This window comes from Manihot esculenta, chromosome 15 (genome assembly GCF_001659605.2).
Source record: "Manihot esculenta cultivar AM560-2 chromosome 15, M.esculenta_v8, whole genome shotgun sequence".
Lineage (NCBI taxonomy): Eukaryota > Viridiplantae > Streptophyta > Magnoliopsida > Malpighiales > Euphorbiaceae > Manihot > Manihot esculenta.
In genome coordinates this window covers 3,187,201-3,209,766 of record NC_035175.2, presented here as the reverse complement: position 1 = coordinate 3,209,766, position 22,566 = coordinate 3,187,201, and the positions used below count along the sequence as shown (strand labels likewise).

The window sequence follows — 22,566 nt, the reverse complement described above, 5'->3', positions numbered from 1 at the left end:
ACTCAGTAGCATAAGTCCATATGAACCTATTCATTATTCAACTAATTTCCAAGAGAATACGCAAGTAAGAGAGGCCATAACCATAATCCATATCCAAACGTTCAGCAGCCACTGTAGCAAATCATTATACGTATCTGACATGGTTAAGCTACGTAGGATGAGAGCGGCAATTATACACAGTTCCGATAAATTATTACACCAAAACTGCAATAATTTCCTAGCTCCAAAAAATTTGGATAATTTTAATGATATATTGCCTCTGTCTAATAATAATAATGCTTCAAAAAAGCCATGAAAAGAAAGGTGCGTTATCATCACGGCCGGGAATCTCATTTACTTAATTTTATATATAATAAATAACACATAATTAATACAGTAAACCCACTAATATAAAAAATTCACAGAATCTCCTTTAGATATATGCGTTCTTTGATTGAGCAGATATCAACATCTTGATTTAAAACTATATGAAATATTAAATTAATTAATTAATTATGTGAATATAAATCCTCTAGTATTTGGCTTGTGTTGGATTTATATATTCTAAATCTAAGAAAATCTACAGAATCTGCTCACCATAAGAAATCACTTGAAGATGGACAATTACCTTATTTCAGCTTAAATTAATATGATGAAGTTATAAATATATCAAAATTTGCACAAGGTAAAAGATCAGACGTAGAAAGAAACAGTGTTGTGGTTCAGAGTTAATGCATGACCAACTCCAAATACCATATCCATTTGCTTAATGTATAATTAATGTGCATTTTTTACATAGTTTTGGTTGATAAATTAATGGTAAAGATTGTATTCTTGCAAAAATGGGGAAAAAAAAATTGAATCTCCTTGTCATGTCCTCATAAAGAACTAACTAACTAGAATGCACTATTTAATAGGGTTCATGTGATAATGGATACTAAAATACTTAATGATAACCCCTCATTAGGGGACATCCAAGATATGATATGACACAGCAGAGATACCATTCAAAGGCAAAGATCACACATCCCACAAATCTACCTGGGATGCTAAGACCAATGAGATAATTACACTTATAAGGAATGAAAATTTAGTTGCAGAGACTCCATTTTAAGTTTAAGACGTATACTACAATCAGTGTCAACTCCTAACACCAAATTTGCAGGGTGTCTGCTGTTCTTTTGCTTTTTATATCTATAAAGTTTTGGTATATGTATATCCATGTCAAAGTGAGCAAAAGCAACAGCAGCAGCCAGCAGGAAGCAAAAGGAGAGAAAAAAAAAAAAAAGCAAAATAAGCTACAGACTACCATGAATGATACTAAAAATGAACAAAGTATACAAATATAGTGCTTGATAATCTGTCGCAGGAGCCTTTTTAAAAGAATACCTGAATGATTTGCCAATGCCCATTTTATGTAAAATAATAAACAAAATGGGAAAAAGCGAGAAAAGAACGAAAAGAAGAAAAAAGACACACAACATGATCTCCAAATCTATTGCTTGTCATAAATGATATGATTTCCAGCTACATATCCGTGACAAATAGTATATATGAAGTCACACACATGTTCATAAACAGCTACCTCTCCGATCAATACTATTACTGCTACGACGAAGAAAATGGTATCCAATAAGATAATATAAATCCAAGTTCATTATCTAAAAATCTAAATAGTTCCTTAAAACCCACTAAGAAACATCGCATATATGATACAATAAGATAGAGTGCTTAGCTCATAGTCATATTGCAAATAAAATTATGAAAGAGTAGGTTCTAATGAGTTTTACCCTCATTCTGGCTCTTTAATTGAAATGGGTGGTAACTTTTTAATTTTTACTCATGGTCATCACTTGCACTAGTGGCTGCTGCTGGTGGCGGTGGTGCCATTGATAATGCAGGACTCTGCTGCTGCTGCTGCTGATGTTGAGATCTCTTTCTCTTCTTCTTCTCGTAGCTAATCCCTCGAGCTTTAGCTTGTGAATCTCTAACTTCACGTAGATAAAGCCTAACAGCACGAGCTCCAAAAGGGTTGTTCTCTGGCTTGCCCCCATGCTCTTCAAAGGCGGCACGGAGGCGGCCAATTAGAGCATCAAGGCTACCCCATGCCTGGCGGAGAGGACACGGGCAGGGGGCAGGGGGGTTCGGGTGGCCAAAGAAGGGGCAGAGTTGAGTGTGGACTTTGGTTTTTCCAAACTGGTCTAGATAGCGCAAGAACTCCAGGACGTGCGCCCCGCTGCACCGGGAGAGGGAGAGTGGAGGACGGTGGTTGCGGAGGTATTGGCCGAAGGTGTTCCAGTCTCGCCGCTTTTGGTTCTCGTAGCGGCTGAGAGTGGAGGTGGAGGAGATGGAGGAAGTGGAAGAGGCAGTGGGGCCGGTGGTGGTGCTTGTTATGGAGGTGAGTGGGAGAGTGGTGGATGTGGAGTCAAATTCTTGTAGGGAGTCCATGTGGGTGTCTTGAGCGTTCTTGGAGGTTTAAGAGGTGATCTTGAAAGCTTTTTGCTATAAAGAGAGAAGGAGATTGGGGTAAGAAAGCCCACAAATAGCTTGCAAACAGAAAGATTTCAGAATGGATTTTATGATCCTATAAGAGTAATAAAATAGGAAGAGATTGTATAGAGAGCTCAGTTACGAAAGAGATGATCTAACGCTCTGAGCTTACAGTTCCAGTTGCAGAGAAGCTGCTAAAGAATTAAGAATGATAACTCAAAAAGTGTTTGATCGTCAAGGGTATATGAAATTTTACTAGCTAGGGTTCAGGAATGCCATGAGAGAAAGAGAGGGATCAATGATGATTGAAAATGGAGAATGATAGGGACGATATATATGCATATGATATATAGCATATAGGGAAGGTGGAAAAGAGAGATGAAGTAGGGCAACTATATAGTCAGTTTGTTTGTTTTGAGGTTTGTTTTGAATCTCATGTTTTGATCAAAATCATAGAAACCCTTGAAATGGTTTTCCTTAAAAAGGGGGAAGTAACTGGGCTCCTAATCTAGTCCCACAGCAAGACGGTGAAAGAGGGAGAGTTAATGGTAAAATGGTAAGTGGAAAAAAAAGCTTTAGCTTGTGTTAGGGCTCTTGTGGAAATGTAAAGATGTTGACAGTGAGATAGAGAGAGAGATGATGGATGGGGACAGCATAAAGGTAATGGGGTTAAAAAATATGAGGGAATAACATGATTTTGTTTCTTCACCGTTTGTAGTGATTGACAACACCTTTTCCCAATTACCATATTACCCTCTACTGATCTCCATCTGGGAACAACTTGCACTTGAAAATTTTCAAGCACCTCTCTGCATACCAACAACCACACTTGCTTTGCACTGTGCATGACTTGAGGCAATAAGAACTTCCAGCTGCCACAAATGCCCTAATCATGTACATTCTGCTATTATTTTTCTTAATTTTCTTAAACCAAACCTAGATTATGTGGAACCTTTATGGGGTCTTAAGCACATTAGCTAGCTAGGCATATAGCTAAATCTTTTGGTGATGTACATGTTTCTTTCGTTTTTTAACACCCAGGCAGGGAAAGCGGTCTACGTACTGTACTGCCTTTTGCAGCTCTTTGTCCAATGAAATTGTAATAATTCATTGTTTGTATTAAAAAAAAAAAAGTTCTATATGTATATGCACACAATATCAAAATGATCATATACATAGTGTTAGCTTAGTAGCAGCCACTATATACCATGCAAAAACTACCCATCCGTACTTAGGGTTTCTTTGAATACAATCACTCCTATTGAAACTCGATTTGAAATCTCACCATTTCTAAAAAGGGTAAATGAGTTAGGGTCAATTCGCTATCTACATTAAAATCAAAATTTCGTGTATAAAAGAAAAACAGAGAAAAAGGTGGGGTGGGGAGAGGCATCCTACCATGTAATTATCCTATTGGTGGGTGTCTACCAAAGCCTAATTTTAGTTGAAAAATTGCAAAGTTGTTGTTGGCCCGAGAAGAAATGCACATGTGCTGCCTTGTTTCATGGTCACTTCACTATGGTCTCCAAGACAATCTGTACTAGAAACGTCAGGTGGCCAAGCCTATCCCATGTCCCAGCAACCCTCTTAATCAAACTTAGGCCAATTAGCTTTGTACAATTATTGAGCTATAGGCCAATTTGCCTTGGAGAATATATATAATTGTCATACAGTACTGAATTTGGCAACAATATCGTTGCTTCTTTTACATATTTGGCCTACAAATATCAAGTTATTAATTATAAGTAAGGTTTTTGGTTTGTATACAGATGAATTGGGAGGAGGCCCAAAAGTTCTTTCGGTTTTCCCAAAAATATATAATTTTTTTTATATAGATTTCTGAATTGAATAATATTTAATTATTGCAAAGAGATCAAACATCGTAGACCTCGATTGTTCTTTTTATCCTATATACGGTAAGTGAATGCACAGGCCACTGGGCAGTGCTAAATGCTAGATTTTGATAATGGTGTTTGCTTAGTGAAAATGCTTAATATATAAGAGAATAATGTAAACTAGGGGGCAATTTACAGTTCACGATGTATACATCCTGTTTCAATTAGGTTAATGGCAGATTTTGTCTTATATGAAAATTTTTTAATTGTTTATTAACTACCCTATACACTGTATTAAATTATACAATTTTCATTTGCTCTTTGTTTAAAAAAAAATAATTTCATATGCTCTTGAATTTTCCTAAACTGCTATATTTTACAGTTTAGACAGCAATACTTTAATAATAGTCCGTGAAATGTTATCACTATTGTAGAAGAATCCTTGATAAAAGAAAGAGATATCGTATATGAATCATTTATATATTGTATTTGCAGAATTAATTTAAAAAATCAGTAGAAATATGTAAGAATAAATAATTTTTATTGAAAACATTCTTCTAATAAATTCTCTGAAAATTTTTATAATAAATAGAATATACAGAATTATGATCAATTAAATATTGCAGAGTTTGAGTATTTATTATTAGTCAGAGTTAGAACATAATGAAATTTCGATCTATACAAGCAATATAATATTAGATTAGGGGAAGATTAGGGGAGAGTAGAATTAGAGATTGATAGAAAAGTAAGAATATGGACTCGTGTGAGTAGAAAACATAAAACATCTATTCTAGTTCTATCATCAGCTATACAGGCTAACCTACCATGGTATTTTTTATTGTATCGTCTAATAAAGCTGATTATACACGGTCAAGTGTGTGAAAGAATTTCTGTTGATTGCGGACTGGAATGAATATTTTCAATGTGAAAATATCCATTTGTCAAAAATGAAAAACTAATGCATTAACTGTTTGGATTAGTGACCCTTCGTTGTTTCCAATCCAGAATTTTATATATATTCTAATTGGGGAAACCTAGCTAGAATTAGGTCCCATAATTAGGAAGTTTAAAAACAGCATTTAGGTAAGAGAACAACTTGTCAATCGCAAGCTTATCTGCCTGGATTACAGAATCAAATTCAGTGGCTTCTAATTGAACACTTCCTTCCTTTGTATCTTTCCTCTTCCCAAAGAAACCAAGAGAATATCTTAGATTATATGCTAATCAATCTCTTAATCATCCCATATTATTCTAATTTTGTCCTTTCATGGTCTCATTAGTCCTTTAACTATAGGCTTTGATGGCTTCTAATCTTACTGCAAAAGATTGAAATCTAAATTTGGTTGGCATGCAAAGTAGGGGGAAGCTTACACATAGAATATATATATATTTTTTTTGCATCTCTATCCTTTACATATATCTCAATCTTTTTTAGATATGAGATACCATGTGTTCATCAAAACGCAATGATCGTTCATGAAATTTTAATTTAATTTTTCCAAAATTTTATCAGGCATTATAATACATCAATAGTTTACTTGCTTTTTTCATAATAATATAAAAAATATGATTATAATTATAATTTACTATTATTAAAATACTACTATCTAAATAGTAAGATATAATTATAATATTGTGGGCGATTGAAAATAAATTTGAGAAGTGAAAGAAAAGATGTAATATTAAACTTTAAATTTTTGCACTGTAGCTCCATTTACAATCGCAATTAAAACCAATAAACCAATCTTTTTCCCCTTTAACTAAAAGAAGAACCACTTCAGTCACTATTACCAGCAGCCGTACAATGTATCAACCTTTTTTTTTGGTGGCTGCCTGTGGAAGAACAATACACTTACCAGCTGGCCTGCTTAATCACTTATTATTCCATGATTATTGTAAGAAAAATGACTAATCTCTCTCAACAAGAAAACTTAGCTTGCACGCGGAGTAAGTAATAAAATCATTCAGAAACACACTTGATATTTATGTCTGTGTTTTGCCTGTACGTGGCAATAATTTCTTCTCTTCAATCCTATATTTCATCTAATGATGTTTCAACTTATTTTCAATCCTTAACTATCAAAATTTAATTCCACTTAATTACACCATATCCTTCAATGTTGTCAAGTAATAATGGTCTTCACTCTCTTTTTGGTGCTATTGTGTGTTACAGTGACATGGAAACCCACTATCAACTTTTCCTTGAGCTTCTTCTTTTCTTCTTAGTTAAAGTGAAATATTTGATCGTCTTTCAATGAAATATAATTCTGACATATGTTATTGAGAACGATGTAATGATTTTACTCTCTTATTTTCAAAAATTCTAGAATTACATTTATCACCTAGAATGCAAAGTGACTGATGTCATTGACTATGCGTTTTATCTTAAACTAAGACAGCTGTCAACTACAAGTGTTAAGCAAAGCACTAATTACTCTTGGAAACATGTTCAGCAACATGTTACTTAAAGGAGTTTTGTCCTAACTTTAAAAAAATTCCATAAGAATTTGGAAGATAATTTCCCAAAAAATGATAAAAGTTCCCAATGCTGAATTTTGTGCCCAACAGGCCCGAGGAGCGCAACCCACCACAGAACGGCTATCAAAGGAAAAGAAGAAATGAAAAATATTGGCTCCGGGAAACAAGGAAAACTAAGACATTGCATGTTTCAGGGCTGCACTCGCCTCCTTCTCACCCTCCCACTTCCCATCTCAGTGCCTCCACCCCCACCAATCCCCCTGCCCTGGAAAAGGTAATGTAATGGGCCTCAGATGGGAAACAGTTCTCTCTAAACTGTAATAGCTCTGGCCTTGCCATGCCCACTACCACAAGCTACTCTGGCATTTATACACTCAATTAACCTAATATATATGTTATCTATTGGAATAAAAAGAAAAGGAAAAGAAAAGAATGGATGCAAATGAGGCCCAAAAATTTTCCGTAGATTTAATTCAACCTATCGATACTCACCACTCTCCAGAAAAACAACGGGGGCAAGTTTAGAGCATCCTGGCTTCCGCAAAGTTTTCCCTGGTTCCATTTACAAGGAAATTAAGGAGGTTATATTGGAGAATTTAACTTTCCTAATAAGAGCTATTTACCCAAATAACAAGAGCGTTAAAAGTTCCGGAGCTGATAAAGATAAATTTATCCAACATCTGGAAAAGAAAAGTAGATAATAAACAGAAGCTGCTATACAATTAATATACACACCAACATAGATCTAATGGTTTCACAAAGGACCATAAAACAGCCTGTAAAATTTTAAAATTCGAGAGACCCAAAAAGGATCTGGACCTGCTTTACTTTCAACCCACAAGTACATGAATAAAATATTCAAAAAGTTGATAATTGATTGCGCCCCTATTTTGCCACTCGTGCACTGATCTGGTGCTGCTGAAGTTGTTGATTCCTTCAGTGTGGCCAAACTCGCTTGCAGATGATACCTGACAGTTAACTACTTTCTTAAACATCCTACTTAAGATTTCAGGGTAGATCATTGATACACTGATGTTGATCCACAATGTCATGTGGCAAAATCATCAGTGCCACATCTGAGATCACAGACGAAAAGTAAGACACACTCGACGGATTAAACCTTATATATGCCTATGGAAAAGCATAAACAAATCTCTTTTGAGGTGCCTCAATCATATACTTGCCATTAACAGCTTTCTCATTTTGCTTGAAATTCAAACAGCATACAGCCTTATAACCTGGTCAATCTTGGCTCGGCACACAGGGCAACCCCATTTCTTTGCTTTGACCTCCTTCAAACAAGACATACAACCAGCCATATGCCCACACGGGATGCACGCCCCCTCAATTGGAGCATCCAAACATATTACACAAGATGATGAACCGCCATCTTCTCCCTTTTCCTGTGTGCTAGCTGTTAAGTTCTCCATATGTGGGGAAGACCTTTCAATAGGACTAGAGTCGATAGATGGATAGTGAACTGGACCATCTTCTACAATATCATCTATGACAGGTGGAGCTGACGTGACTGGATCAAGGGCTTGAGTCGCTGTCTGCACAGTAGTGAAGTTACTACTCTGGATATCTTGCCGAGTTGAATTGCCACTAGGGCCAGCTTCATGTGCAGCCCACAGACTGCTAGTTGCTTTTGAAGGAGCACTTTGACTGCCAGCATTCACAGGGTTATTCCAACTGGTGGAAGCACTTGCTTCACTAGAGTAAGCATCAACAGCAGATGCAGAATGGATGGAGGCATTGATTGCCATTGTTAATTCTAAGTCTTCTGCAGATGGAGGGGCTGTTGCTTGAAAAGTAGAAGGCTCAGAATTATGCAGAAATGCAGGAAGATGCATTACCTGCAATTTTCCGAACATTCCATCCCATATTGATATGATAGACACGGCAATTAAATTTAAAGGACTTAAGGGTAACAATATTTTAGAAGAGGAACATTTGAACCAAATGAAGATTAACTAAAAAGAAGCATAATTTATATGGACTATGAAGTTTTCTATACCGTGAACGCACAACTACCAAAAACAACTTTCTTACAAGTCATCTTGAAGCCAAGCATACCCTAGGAATATTGGCAGCTAGAAAGATTTGTGGAATTAGAAAAATTGAATGAAGAAGAGACAACATAGTTCTGAGCCCAACATTATATCAAACTGAAGCTACCAGAGATTATATACCGTGAAGGTAAAGGAATATGTTCTAAAATAAATTATTTCTACACATACAACAGTATGGAACTCCTAACAATTTCATGCATCACTTTATAACAAAGGTCCATGTCAAAAAACTTACGAGTTTTATGCATCAGCTACCACTTGTGCAACGCTGAGAGCCCAAACTCTAAAAGGCTATGAACATTAACCTTCCATAGAGGGCTTTTCAGCAAGGGTACAGGCAAGTAAAATGGCTGCTTCCAACAGATTTTGTTGGATAGAGGCAAATATACTGCTAATTCTTGTTTTAGCCTTCAGCAAATAGCCACATAAAACAGAAATGCAATGTTCTGATCATCATGCGCATTCGTATAACAAGTCAAGTTTGGATATATCCTGGTCCACACAAAATTTTCTTTGACAAGTGGTATATTTACGCTAGCTTGGTCCAGGCAATTCTTTCTTTGCCAAAAGCCAGGTCAATTTTAATGCTTGTTTGACTAGATATGATATTTTAGTGCTGGGGATTACTTTCTTCACATGTGCAATTCTGGAATGATGAAAAGATGGTCCAAAGATTCTTATAGTTTCATTTTTTATAAATCTGAAAAGAAAGCATTTAAATTCTTCAGTATTAATTTTGTGAGTTTATCGGTTTTACAAAGTATTTAAGAATTTAATGCAAAAATAAATAAGGAGATACCGATTTTAATAAGGAAATCTCTCTGTTTTATCATACAACAACGATTTTCATTTTTAAGTTTGTGATGCACAAAAAACCTCAAGAAAACATGTTCTCAGAAAAGGTGTCTTAATAGACTCCATACTTTCCAAAGGCACCAGTTGCTTATTGAAAACGAACAATGATGCTTTACAGCCTTAGAAATTATCATGTGACCTAAAAGATTGTTCCTCAAAAGAAATTTTGGTATTGACAAAGAAAGTGAAAAGACATTCATACATAGTTGGACCAGCAAATTGTCAATCATTCAAAAAGCTTTCTAGTGTCCATGCACCAAGGAAGAACAACTCTAAAGAAAATGCAATTTATACCTGTGGAATTCCTTTGCATGCATCACAGAACCACTGAAGCTGCTGCCTATCATCTTCATTTGCAGGTGCAAGTTTAATACGTGTTTCTGACAAGAAAACATACCAAGTCTGAGATAAAACAATCATGAGATGAAATTAATTTCAATGGAGTGAAAATTTTGCTAGCTATCTTAGTAGTTTATTTCAAATCAGATGCCAGAGCATGATGAGGATGCATTATATGTCTCATTATTCCTTTGGATCATCTCTAATTTCTTACATTATCATTCATGAATCATTTATATCTAGCTTAAAAATAATTTAGAACCATCATACTTACGCCTAACTTTTTGTGGCCTATGCCTCACTCGTCTCCGCCTCCTGCCTCTTGGAACTATGCATGAAAAAAAAAATCCAATGTAAATGTAAAATCAAGGCAATCAATTCGAAGAGACCAAAAGATCTTATCTAAGGGAAGAGTAGAAAACCAAAAAATGACTGTAGGATCAACTTCAAGAAAAGTCATTTCAGTGTTAAAAAAATTACTGGTGGCATGGTCGACAATTATCACTGAAGGATCAGAAAGGTGAAATTTTGGTTCCTCCAAGTTAGCTTTCCACAATGCAATCAGTGTACGTGGTTGGGCATCCTGGCCATTTTTTAACAGTTGTTCATAAGTAACTCTTAATTTTTCAGGCCTTCAAACAATGAAAACATGTCAGCTCGAACAGGATACATAAAGTCATTATGGAATAAAAGCTACTAAACTTAAGTTAGGAGATTCTATTATTAAATTCCTAAAACAGGGAGAATACTGATGAGGCTAGAGAAGTATAAAACTAACAACTAAGAGACTGAAAGATTAGTATTTGTGTCTATAACTGTCCTACAATAGAATATAAAATAATTGAATTGAACTTCAAATAAAGCCCAAGACAAACATAAGAAGTATTGATAAGGCAGTGAATAGACCTAAAATAATTATTGTTTGCAGTAAAAATAAAAAAAAGCACAAGTTACTTTGTTTTAGATTGAATTTTAGCTACCCCAATTATCTTGCACGCTCGCAGATATAGTTGCCTACCTGTGAACTAGAATATATGGCAAGCTCCAACTTCAAAGGTTTCATAGGGTTACGGGATCCTGTTGGTAAGATAACTGCCCATCTGCAAATAATATTAGGCATGCATATTTAAATTTCTTACGAACAATTCATTGATTACATAAGATAGCTAACTAGCATTACCAAATTTTACATTAAATTCTTCACAATTGCCTAGATGAAAACACTTCAATGAGACAACATGAACTTTATACTTACACTTTTCTGGAAACAAACTGAGGAGCTATTACTTCTAGAAAACCAGGCCCATAAAATTCTCGCATCCAACCAGAGAATAAACAAATGTGATTCTGCAGAGCATTAGAGAAACAAATTATGACAAGCGCTACAACTCAAAATTTTTTTGCTGTTCATAAAAACATTAACTTCCACGAGAAAAAAATACCTCAATTGTACGAACAACATTGTTGTGTCCTTTAGCCCTAGCAACTTCAAGAGGGGTTTGACAATCATCATTCAATACTAGAGCGTTCCCTGAAATTTTGAACATATCACTATTCTTGTGCTGCTGACAGAGAAAAGAAAAAAACAATAACAATGATAAATGACTTGGGGGGGGGGGACCCTATTTTCATCACTATAAGCACCTGATTTTCTTAAGAGGCATAAATAAGAGGGATCATAGCTAACCTCCATGAGAAAGAAGCAACTTAACAGTACTATCAAGGCCACTTTTCGCTGCATGATGTAAAGGAGTCCCCCCGTTATGACCTGCAGCTCAATGAAAAATAATTGATTTAAAAAAATGGAGTATGTTACTTGTCATACTTATTACCAGCAGCAGCTACCATCGTAAATAGTTGCCTTAAAGCTGATTCTTATAAATAACTAAGAACACACGCTCTACATTTCTTGTCCTTGCATTACAATTTACGGAGCTCCGTGCATAATTTTAAAATGTCCGACTCTTGAAATTGAAGGTTAAATTTAAGCTAATTAACCGCTAAAAAAAGCAGAAATTATCTGGAAGGTATAGGCTTAACATAATCAAACACAAAGCTACCAAATTGCAAATGGAAAAGGGAAAAAAAAATAAAATTAAACACATACCACGCCGGTATGCATTGACATTAGCACCGAGCTCAATCAAAGTTTTAGCCACGTGGTGGAGCTCAGAATTCAGACACGCTAGTATCAATGGCGTTTTACCATCTCTATCAATCCACTGCACCGTCAAAAAATGCAAAAGAGAGAGAGAGAGAACACAAAATAAAAAATTAAAAAAAAAAAAGACTTACATATAATCCATCCAAAATTCGATCATCAAATGCTAAAACCAAACAAAAAATGAGAGAGAGAGAGAGAGAGATTTTGGCACCTCGAGGCCGGCGCCTTCCCTGCGAAGAGCTTTGATTGCATCTATGTTACCGTAATTGACTTGCTGATACAGCAACTCGTCTTTGGATTGGTGTTGCCCCATTCCCTTTGCTTAACGAGATTGAGAAGTTGTGCTTGCAGAAAAAAATGGGAGTGGTGATGGAGGAAAACGCAGTTTTTTTTCCTGGAAGATGGACAAGCTATCCAACTTCTGCCCTTTGCTTGATAAACAAGAATTCAGAAAGTCAATTATTTGTAATTAAGAGGATGGGGTAGGAAAGAAAACCGTTGAGCTGCACGGACGTGACGGGGTGAGAGATCTGGGAGTGCAACACCTTTCACTGCTCGAGTTTCCAAACATCTCGACGCAGCGACACGTCGTTTATTATTAATTGGTCCTCCAATTAAATCCCGCGGTCGACCTTTTCCATAGTGAACAACGTGTCAACAGCACCGTGTATCATTTACATAATAAGAGAATTACCGCAAGAATTTTTATGAATTTTTATATTTTAAATTATTTAATCAAAATATATTATTATAAAATTAAACTATTTAATTTTTTTGTATCAATGTAAATTTTGATATTATGAATTTTGAAATTTTGAATGATGTAAATTTTGAAATTTTTCTATGAGATAATATGAATTCTATGATTCATTTAAAAAAAAAACTATAATGAATTATAATAAAATTATATATAATTGTATTTTTTAAAAAATAAAACTTTTTAAATAAAAAAAATTTTAAATAATAAATTTAATTAAAAATAAATGAATTGAATTAAATTTTTATAAAAGTTTTTATTTCAAATATTGAGAAATGAAATCAAAATTATGAAATTTCACAGCTTCGAAACATTAATTTTCCATCACTTCTGCAATATCCATAACGCCATTGGACAATAAAATATGTTTAAAATATTTTAAAAACAATTGAAAATATATTTAAAATTTACTGGTAATTGATACTTGATAAGAGCGATCTATAATTGGGGAACGCCATTTCTTTTTCCTTGTATTTCCATTATTTTATGCCCATTGCCAACGATGGAAAACTTTCCCTCTGATTTGTGAATCTGAAAGAAAATTTTCCTGTCGTTTTGTTGACGACATCGACATGCAAATTTTTGCCTTGTTGGATAAAAATATTTCTTCCCTAGCAGAACTTCTAAGAACACCGATAATCACCACAATCAACACGGACTTGTCACTGGCGATTTCCACCGTCGTTTTATTTGCGTTGGCTGACCGTACCGGTGGCAAGAACTACATTTATAAAGGAAGCGTGGAGCTTCATTGGGTTCAGTTTCATCATGTGTTGGGAAATTTTATCAAAATTAATTTTTTAGTTTGTTTTTTTCTTGAAGTAAAAGCAGTTGCATTAAAAGGTCTATTGAGCTAAAAGATAAGAGATGCATAATTGTAAATTCAATTTAAATCCAGTAGAATAGTATTTGCAATCCATCATTTAAGCCCGATCCAATCCAAAGTTGAAGCGCCGAATCACCGATCCACATCAACGGCCACAACCAAAGAAGAAAAAGTGGTCCACGTCAAGACAAACCAAGGTTCAAAACTTGACCAACCCTCTATCACCAACCAACCGTCCAAGAACTGCAAGATGATCATCACTCGAATGAGGTGATGAGACAGAACTGGCCGGAGTATTAATCGCCAAAAGCGGCGAGTTCTTTAGTTGTCGAAACAAACTCTCTCTTTGAGTAGTCACCGGATACTCCAAAAATCAAAATCCAACAAATAAACGTGTCCGGTAAGAGAAAAACAAAAGTTAAGCTTCATGTCACAAATTTAAACATCAAACCTCACTGATAACATCAAACCCAGCAGAAGTTGTGATTTTGGAATTTAGTATTATTATTGATCTAAGAGATAAACAAAAAAATTAAGAAAGGAAAGATGTAACTAGGAAGCTTCATGTCACAAATTTAAAGCTTTACAAATTGGAAGGTTCTAACAAGTTTGTCTACTCTATACCTATTACAGTCTAACTCATCGCAACACAGAAATATTTATGTAGATATATTAAAAAACAGAACCTTCGTTCATTAAATATTCTGTCTATCCACTTGCAATTTAATGCAGCATTCTGGCGTATCTGCAAGCAGAATCCTCGTCTCTAGATTTTAGCTCTAGGCTCAAAAAGGCAGCTCCTTGATCCTACATCCGCTTTCTAGATTGTTATTTCAGAGACTAATTTTACTAAATCATGACACTATGTTTCGGATGGTCCTGCCTCACTTGTATCCTCAGCAGCAGTGGTGGATGATTCAGCTGGAGCACTGGGTGATACAGCAGTACTGGGGGGTGCTTCAGCAGGAGTAGAGGATGATCCGGTTGAAGCAGTGTTTGATGTTGGACTGTATCTCCTCAGCAGCCTATCTTTGTTTTCTTTCCACCATACTTCTGCCTGCTGCTCCTGAAACCTCCTTTTACTGCAAAACCATTGAGGGCAGTTGGATAAAAGCATCACAATGACAGCAGTGAACTTCTTAGATTAAAAAAAAGGTTGGGAGGGAGGGAGGGAGAAATATAAATGTTCCTTTGAAATTGTAAAAAACAAAGAACCCCTTTCATTAGAACCGAAAAGGTAAAGAAGCCTATTTTTATACTCTCCAAAATACTGCACTTGCTTACTGATGTAGTGTAATTCTTCTAATTTTGAATTTTTCATTTCATGCATAGGCTCTATAAAAACCTTATTCAAGCTGAAAATCTTGAAGATTCAATTGACCAAATAAAGTAGTCTAATAAAATTCAATATACGATTAAGAATTAGTTTCAATTATTGGTGAACAGCAAGTGATGTGAAAGTTTGCAACTCTAGGTCATGTGACCACCCACCCCACGGTGTGTTTTTGCCTTGAATTTTGCATTTTCTATGGTGTTCCATTTATATATTGCCTTTGAGTATGATGAAGTCCAGTTGGATAAACTATTTTCTCAAGTACCTGAATTTGACCCGCTTGAATAGCTTTACACCATCAGAACGTTGGATAAACGTTACATAGACCCCTGGTTCAAATTGTTCAATGCTTTCTCCTTCCCTTCTTGCAGATGAAGATTCAAGTGTTCCGGTCACATTTCCTGAGATGTGTTGAGGAATGCCCTCCGTAGAACCAGAACCAGATGGTCTACGACGGACATTTCCATCATTTTTTGATGAGTCAGTAGCTCTAGTAGTGTCAGCTTGGTATTCAATCCTCTGGTCTTGCAGATTTGAAGACCCTAAGCTTTCTGCTAAGGAAGAACTTTCCGATGTTTCATATGCATTCAGAAATGTTTCAATTTGGGAATTCATAGCTTTAAATATTTCACTTTCGTGAACATCAGGAGGCAATTGCTCTTTCATTTGTTTCAGCTGAATCACAAAAAAGGGCAACAAGAGCGTGGGCTCATTAAAACAACCATATGTGTTCAAGAGAATTCATATAAAGGCATATATCATATCCCTCATAATGGTTGTTCCTCAGTAGAGATGATATATCCACTTCTCACTGAAAGAAAACCTAATAGATTTAAGAAAGATTTGATGCACTCGAAGAAAATCTGCTTAAATTGTTGTGATGCCCCACTTTATAGCTGTATAGCAAGCATAATTCTATTAGGTTATCGTGAGCAGCATCATACCAAAATTTTCTCCTATAAACGTACCTAATAAATAGTAGACACCACTAAAATGAATTCAAAATTTCAAATCAAAATATTCAGTTGTCAAAAAAGTATGCAGTGCTTCTCAAGTACTTAAAAGTAGAGTAACCAAATGCAAAAATGCTTTCATTAATGCATAAAAGGAAGTAAGTGTGCTAAATCATTTGTGGCCTATAACTTAAAAAAAAATTGAGAGAAACTTGTTAAATCTATGAGCATTCATAAACCTAAATTTGTGTAGCGAACAGCCTTGCTGTACTAATCATATTTTTCAGAATTGTATTGTATAAGAGTATCTACTTCACATGGTATCTTATCTGGTCTTATATCCAGGTTTCATAAGCATGTAGCAATACAGTATCTCATATGCAATGTATGGATGTCTAACCAGTTCTATCTGTGAAAAGCATGACAGGGAAGCTACAAAATTGATAATCATAATCATAACATGTTTTTTAACAGAAATAATCATAACATTTTACTAGCAGTTAACTAAATAAATAGAAAGAATGGAGACATGGACATCATTTATTTTTAACTCATCGATATTATCCAAATGAGACTGCAGCTATTTGTGGAGAAAATACATGAAAGTATAGTAACTACCATGTAAAGAATGTTATAACTGAATGTTTTTTGGTAGTTAGAACATTTTATTATCCATGTTAATTATCTAAGATTTGGTGTTTTAGTTTCTTCAGCTATATCAGTTTCAAGTAAAATATAACAACTGATTTTCTACCCGCATAAGGGTCAGATGAGATGAGCAAGGAGCCATCAACAGAGTAGGTCCCCTTATAGTAAACCTATGAGGTTTCATCTTGGAACTTAGCATAAACTAATAATCATTATTACCTATCTGGAGAGCATTAATGTAGTTAATGAGTACAGCAAACGTACCTGTTCTGTGATAGACTGAACGAGTTCCTTGGCTACTCTAGACTTGGTTGCTTCTGATGTAGCCAATAAAGCAGTTGCTTTAGCTTGTTTCTGCAGTTTTTGAATCTGTGTGTCTTGCACATCACACTTTTGCTTGAAAGTTTTAATCTAAGTTATCAAGAGAAACATGGGAAAGAAAAAACAAACAAGTTATTTCTGATAGTCAGTTTCTCTAATTAGATTCTCAAACCAGCAAACAAATCAAATGAAGGATCAAAGACACAACCAAGAATTACAAATGTGTTACAATTATTACTTGGTTTTGCATTTTTGTCATGTCTTGCTTTAAAATATCATTGGTTTTTTTAAGGCTATCAATGACACTTCTAGAAAATCCAGCAGTGCTGGTGCGTGGAGGGCTTGGTCTCCTTGAATATGGTGAAGCGGGTCTTGAGTTAGCAGCACTAGGCTGAGTAAAGTTCATCCCAGACTGATATACTGGTGAAGGAGTAGGCTTCCATGAACTTTGCATAGCACTTAGTGAACTTGGAAATGCGACATCTTTTAGTTGTAAAAGTGATGGAACTTGGGAAGCTCGGACTATTGAAGGAACCTCAGATTTAGTTCCAGGCTTAAATGACTTGATCTCAAGGTATTTGATAGGTTCTGTAGTAGGAGACAGTAAAACTCTTGAAGCCCTGACCTCTCCCCTGTCCATTTTTTCTCTGATGTCCACTGAGCGGCGTGGGGTGGTACTTTTCCTGTTCATATTAGAATTACCAGCATCAGCAGCTTTAAGTTTCGCATAGCAAGCATCACAGACTCGATGTGGTTTGCCTGGAGTCGGAGCTAATGCTGCTTTCAACGCTTTTTTGGAACTGCAAGCATGACAATGCACCAGCCCACAATTATAACAGTTGTGCCTCTTTCTAGTAAATCCAAATGCTTGCCGACAACCAGAGCAAACTGATTGGTCTACTCCAGAGACCCATTTGTGGATGCATATACTAGAAGTAAAATTTGAGCCACATGATATATTTTTAACATGCCTATCTCTCAGTGTTTCAACTAATGTTGGCGTTCTCCGATCTTCTGTGTCCCCATGTCCCAATTGTCCATTGGCACCTCGGCCCCAAGTGTACACTTCACTTCTTGACGTCAGGACAGCAATGTGGTACGCCCCACAAGAGACTTCTTCAACGAACTCACCTACCAAATTATCTTGTACTAAGCTGGGCACTTTTCCATCAGAGTTGGGGTTGCCTAACTGACCATATGCAGTTCCACCCATTGCAAACACATGACCTGAGGTTGTAAGGGCAACAGTCATAGTATGTCCACATGCTATCTGGTGGAAGTTGTAGTCAATAAGGGGAGAGACACAAGTAGGAAGTAGATATGTTTCCTTACTTCCATGACCTAAACGGTTTTTGTCGCCATCACCCCAGGTGAACAATTTTCTAGATGAAACAGTTGTTCCAGGCTGGCTCATAACCTCTACTATAGCTGCAGTATGCCAGACGCCACATGCAACCTTTATAGTCTTTAGTCCACTCAATAACTGAACTTCTTTTGGAAATGACACGCTTTCTCTATCTCCATGGCCTAAAACACCAAATGTTCCATCACCAAATGTAAACAGTTTTCCATTTGTAGTTGCCAAAGCCGAATGCCATGTGCCACATGCAACAGATAAAACCTGAAGTCCTTCTAAAGGACCAGAAACCCGTTTTGGTATCCAGTGACTAACATCAGTACCTTGACCAAGAAGTCCAGCATTCTGTGTTCCATCACCCCAGGTAAACAAGTCACCCGTTGAAGACACAGCACATGTGTGATACTCACCGCAAGCAACAAAGTCAACATTAGTAACTGCTAGAAACTCAACAAGGCGAGGACAACTAAAGTCCATTTCGGTTCCATGACCAAGTCTCCCCCCAGATTCCTCTCCCCAAGTAAAAACCTCTCCTTGCTTTGTTACGAGACCAACATGATGCATACCACAAGCAATTTGATGAACATCAAGAACTATTTTTGATTCTAAGGGCTTAGGGATCAAAATATCATTCTTTACAGGAAGTGAGCTTGTGGACCCATCGGGAGAAACCCCATCACTCCAAACTTCTCCCCATACATAAACATCACCCAACAATTCTATGTCATCTGGGCCTGATCCACCACTTGAACAGCTAGGAGTGCTTGAAACACTAATCCGGAAACCATCTCCACCACTTGTCCTTAGTTGCATATTTGCACGTTCTGACCCCACATCTGAGCTTGCTGAATTAAAATAAGTGTCACGGTAACCTAAATCTACAGACACTCTCCCATGATTAATGCTTGAAGAAAACTCTAGACTTACACTAGAAGGACGGCCATTTTGAAAAAAATCCCCACCTTCAGTTAGCTGCAGCAACAAGACATGGAGAACAAAATTAATCCTTTCAAGAAATAAACTTCTGCAGAGAGATTATCAATAATGGTAAGCAAAAATTTATATTTATGTCCAAATGCAGAGACATATGCTTCCTACAGATTTTCAAGGACAAGATCAAACAGAGTTAATTTATTCATGCCATATCTTAAATTTTGTGACAACCTTGAATGTTAGTTTTAAAATTTAATAATCCATATATGGGTTTTATAACATTGGAACTAATTGAATTCAAGTAGAGTGGCACTAAAACCCGTCCTAAAGAATTGTTGACTATATGACTTTTATAAATTTCAGTTTTTGGAACTTTCCAGCGCTTTTTATGTGTTAAAATATTTTATTAAATTTTCTCAAAATTATTGCACTTAACTGAATAAACATCTGGAATGCATGAAAAGTACACTATGTTTATGCAACTTCCGAAATGAAAAAGGTAGAATAATGTCTCTCCGCAACATGGGGAGACACTAAAAACACAAATACTACTGCCCACCCAGCAACAAGTTATTTGTTGTGTGGAATACATCTGATTATCTATTACCAGACTTTGAAAAATGTAGTTGAAGTGTGAACTCACATCAGAAATATCACTCCTTGTACGTCTACTACTTTTCTTTCCTATCAGTGCCTTAAGGCCTGCAAGCCACACCTCTGCCTCAAGTTTATCCTTGCAGATCTGTGAATAGGAAGAAAAAAGGGTAGTCAGGCTTCAAATTACCATCCATTATTAAAGTTAAATAAACCATATATGAATGTTTACTGGCACTAACCAGATCAAGAGACCTATCACCGTTATTATATAGAAGTGAAAATGACAAGTAATCCTTTTCAGGGCGCAAGTATCTTCTAAAGACAGCCTGCAAAAAGGTTTACATAGATAAATAAAAAGGGAAGCAACAATGTCTGTTAGTTGCCCCTTGAAATTTTACGTAAAAATGAGGTTAAGTGAATTGAAACATATATCGACAACCCCAAGAGAGTAGAGTTCAACTCACAGTTCTCTGTCCTGGAATGATCCGTGAGACAGAAGATAATCTTAGATACTTTTCTTCTCCATGTGATAACCAGATCAATGCTGTTTCGTCCTGTTAAAATCACTAAAATTGAAATTATTTATACACTTGAGGCTATTGAAAGATACACTGTAAACACTTATAACACAAGAGGTCCACTCCAGACATAGATTATCAATGTGAACTGCAATAAGCACCTAGAAAAGAAACCAGACTGCAGATTATTACCAGGCTATCAAATTTAAAACTACTATTCCAGTTTAATCTAATTTATGAGATGAAAAATCCAAATAAATTCTCATGCATGAACTTATGGACTCAGAACACAATATCATCCAATTTATCAGAATGGAAGGCTAAAGGACTAATCAAGTCACAGGTGCTGGATTCTCATAGGACCAACCAAAATTTTAGTCACTTTCTACTAAGAACTGCATAAGTTTCCAAGTGTGATTAGACTTTACGAAATATTGATTTATGTCCTAAAAAATTTGTCTAGAGACAATGTCCTACGCTGTTTGACCAAAAAAAGTTGCATAGCAAAAGGCTTAACCACAACAAGAGGATTCGTGGACATAAAATTGAATATGTCAGAAAGCAGCAGCAACTCACTGGAGAAAGTCTGAATGCACGAAACTTGGGTTTTCCTTTCCGGCTATACTTGATTAACTGAGTGCCTTTTTTCAAAGTAATAAGTGCCTTCAAAAGAAAAGGAAATGAACCAAAAAAAAAACTAAGTAATATTACAATGATAGCCAAAAGAAATGGAAACCACAAGAAGTTCTTATATCCCAAAATTTTTACTCTTCACAGAAGGAGAAAATAAAGAATCCAAGTGCCCCTAAATGGACCTACTTTATTATACCAAGCAGGTTATTTAATTTTTTTCAAGCAAACAAGATTAAGATACCTTCTTCCCCAGATGCTAATGGTAATGTAAGGTACAAGAATGAAATATGGTGATTCCATTTTCTGAATGCAACAAATTTGTTGCATTTCAAATAAATTACTTTTATTTCTCTAACTTCCAAGTTTATAAAAGGGGTGATCTAGACTCAAATCCATTCCCTTGCATTAGTCTTGTCCCTATACCAGAAAATGCCCTTTGGGTACCAAAAGGAAAAGAATAAAACAATGGGAAAAAACGGGAAAAGAACTTACTTGTTCGATGTCCCGCTCAGAATTCACATAACTAACTGGATCTGCCATTCCATCTGAAAAATTTGCAGAAGAAGAAGCTCAACCGACAACAACTGCATCAGGTGGTGCGGCGGCGACTTCCGTGCCCAAGTCTTCATAGATGCATATGTTTTTTTCTCCTTTGGCCTCTCATCAACCTGCTTTTTCTTCCTTTTATTCAATCTTGTAAAGATTGGCCCTCAACCAAGCAAGAAAATGGGGAAAACAAGAATCAGTTAAAATTTCAAAACTCCCACATGAAGGACCTGATAGAAGAATACCCTCGTATGATTTCAAAAGGGAGAAACATTGAATTTTTCATGTTTTGATTTTCTTTGTTTTGAGTGAACTGAATCATGCAAATTGAAACATCAAGAAAATGCAGATCAAGAAGCCAACCAACATTCGCGTAAAGTGAGTGAGTGAGAGAGAAGAGGGGGCGAAATGAGAGGGAAGTAATCAGCGAGTCACATTTTTAGGGAGGTTTGCAGATCAGAAGGAATTGGGGTCAGATATTGGCGCGTCTCTCTGGTTGCCTCCACGTTTACTACCTAATTAAACTGCTTTTCAAATCTCACTTGCTCCGTCGCCAAGTGGCCTTTATAATAATAATAATAATAACAATAAACATAAATTAAATTAAAACTAAAAGAAAAAACCTTCCGACATAAAATTTCGTGGATTTTCATTATGAATCTCTATGGATCAGATCAACCATATTAAATCTCACAAGTATTATTCAATTGCATTGTTAAAAAAAAAATTACTCAAACATTGATTTTAATTTTTGAGTTTCAAAAAATTGGCTAGATGTTCAACTTTGCCCATACTTGCTTGGATGTTCAATTTAGTCTAATTTCAATTTTTTTTCCTAAATTAGTTTTGTAATTTCAAATTTAGTCTAAAAATCAAAATTTTCAGGCTAAATTTAATGATGAGAAATTATAAAATAAAGGTAATTTTCATTT

At 35.7% G+C, this 22,566-nt stretch overlaps 3 protein-coding genes across 3 annotated transcripts; all 3 read right to left on the bottom strand.

The window, feature by feature from the left end:
- Window positions 1-1,462: 1,462 nt before the first annotated feature.
- On the bottom strand, window positions 1,463-3,032 carry LOC110601816 (protein LIGHT-DEPENDENT SHORT HYPOCOTYLS 4). The gene has a single exon (XM_021739143.2). The coding sequence runs from the start codon at window positions 2,425-2,427 to the stop codon at window positions 1,816-1,818; it is 612 nt and encodes a 203-aa protein (XP_021594835.1). The 5' UTR covers window positions 2,428-3,032; the 3' UTR covers window positions 1,463-1,815.
- Window positions 3,033-7,437: 4,405 nt separating this feature from the next.
- LOC110601814 (putative E3 ubiquitin-protein ligase XBAT35) lies at window positions 7,438-12,771 on the bottom strand. The gene is made up of 10 exons (XM_021739142.2): window positions 12,424-12,771; window positions 12,156-12,270; window positions 11,736-11,816; window positions 11,491-11,579; window positions 11,304-11,395; window positions 11,067-11,148; window positions 10,529-10,631; window positions 10,323-10,376; window positions 10,004-10,089; window positions 7,438-8,638 (listed from the first exon to the last, which is right to left on the bottom strand). The coding sequence occupies exons 1-10, from the start codon at window positions 12,523-12,525 to the stop codon at window positions 7,997-7,999; spliced, it is 1,446 nt and encodes a 481-aa protein (XP_021594834.1). The 5' UTR covers window positions 12,526-12,771; the 3' UTR covers window positions 7,438-7,996.
- A 1,556-nt stretch (window positions 12,772-14,327) lies between these two features.
- LOC110601966 (PH, RCC1 and FYVE domains-containing protein 1) lies at window positions 14,328-22,153 on the bottom strand. The gene is made up of 9 exons (XM_021739383.2): window positions 21,581-22,153; window positions 21,032-21,118; window positions 20,402-20,491; window positions 20,177-20,263; window positions 19,984-20,082; window positions 17,289-19,379; window positions 16,994-17,140; window positions 15,394-15,803; window positions 14,328-14,877 (listed from the first exon to the last, which is right to left on the bottom strand). The coding sequence occupies exons 1-9, from the start codon at window positions 21,626-21,628 to the stop codon at window positions 14,658-14,660; spliced, it is 3,279 nt and encodes a 1,092-aa protein (XP_021595075.1). The 5' UTR covers window positions 21,629-22,153; the 3' UTR covers window positions 14,328-14,657.
- Between the last annotated feature and the right edge of the window lie 413 nt (window positions 22,154-22,566).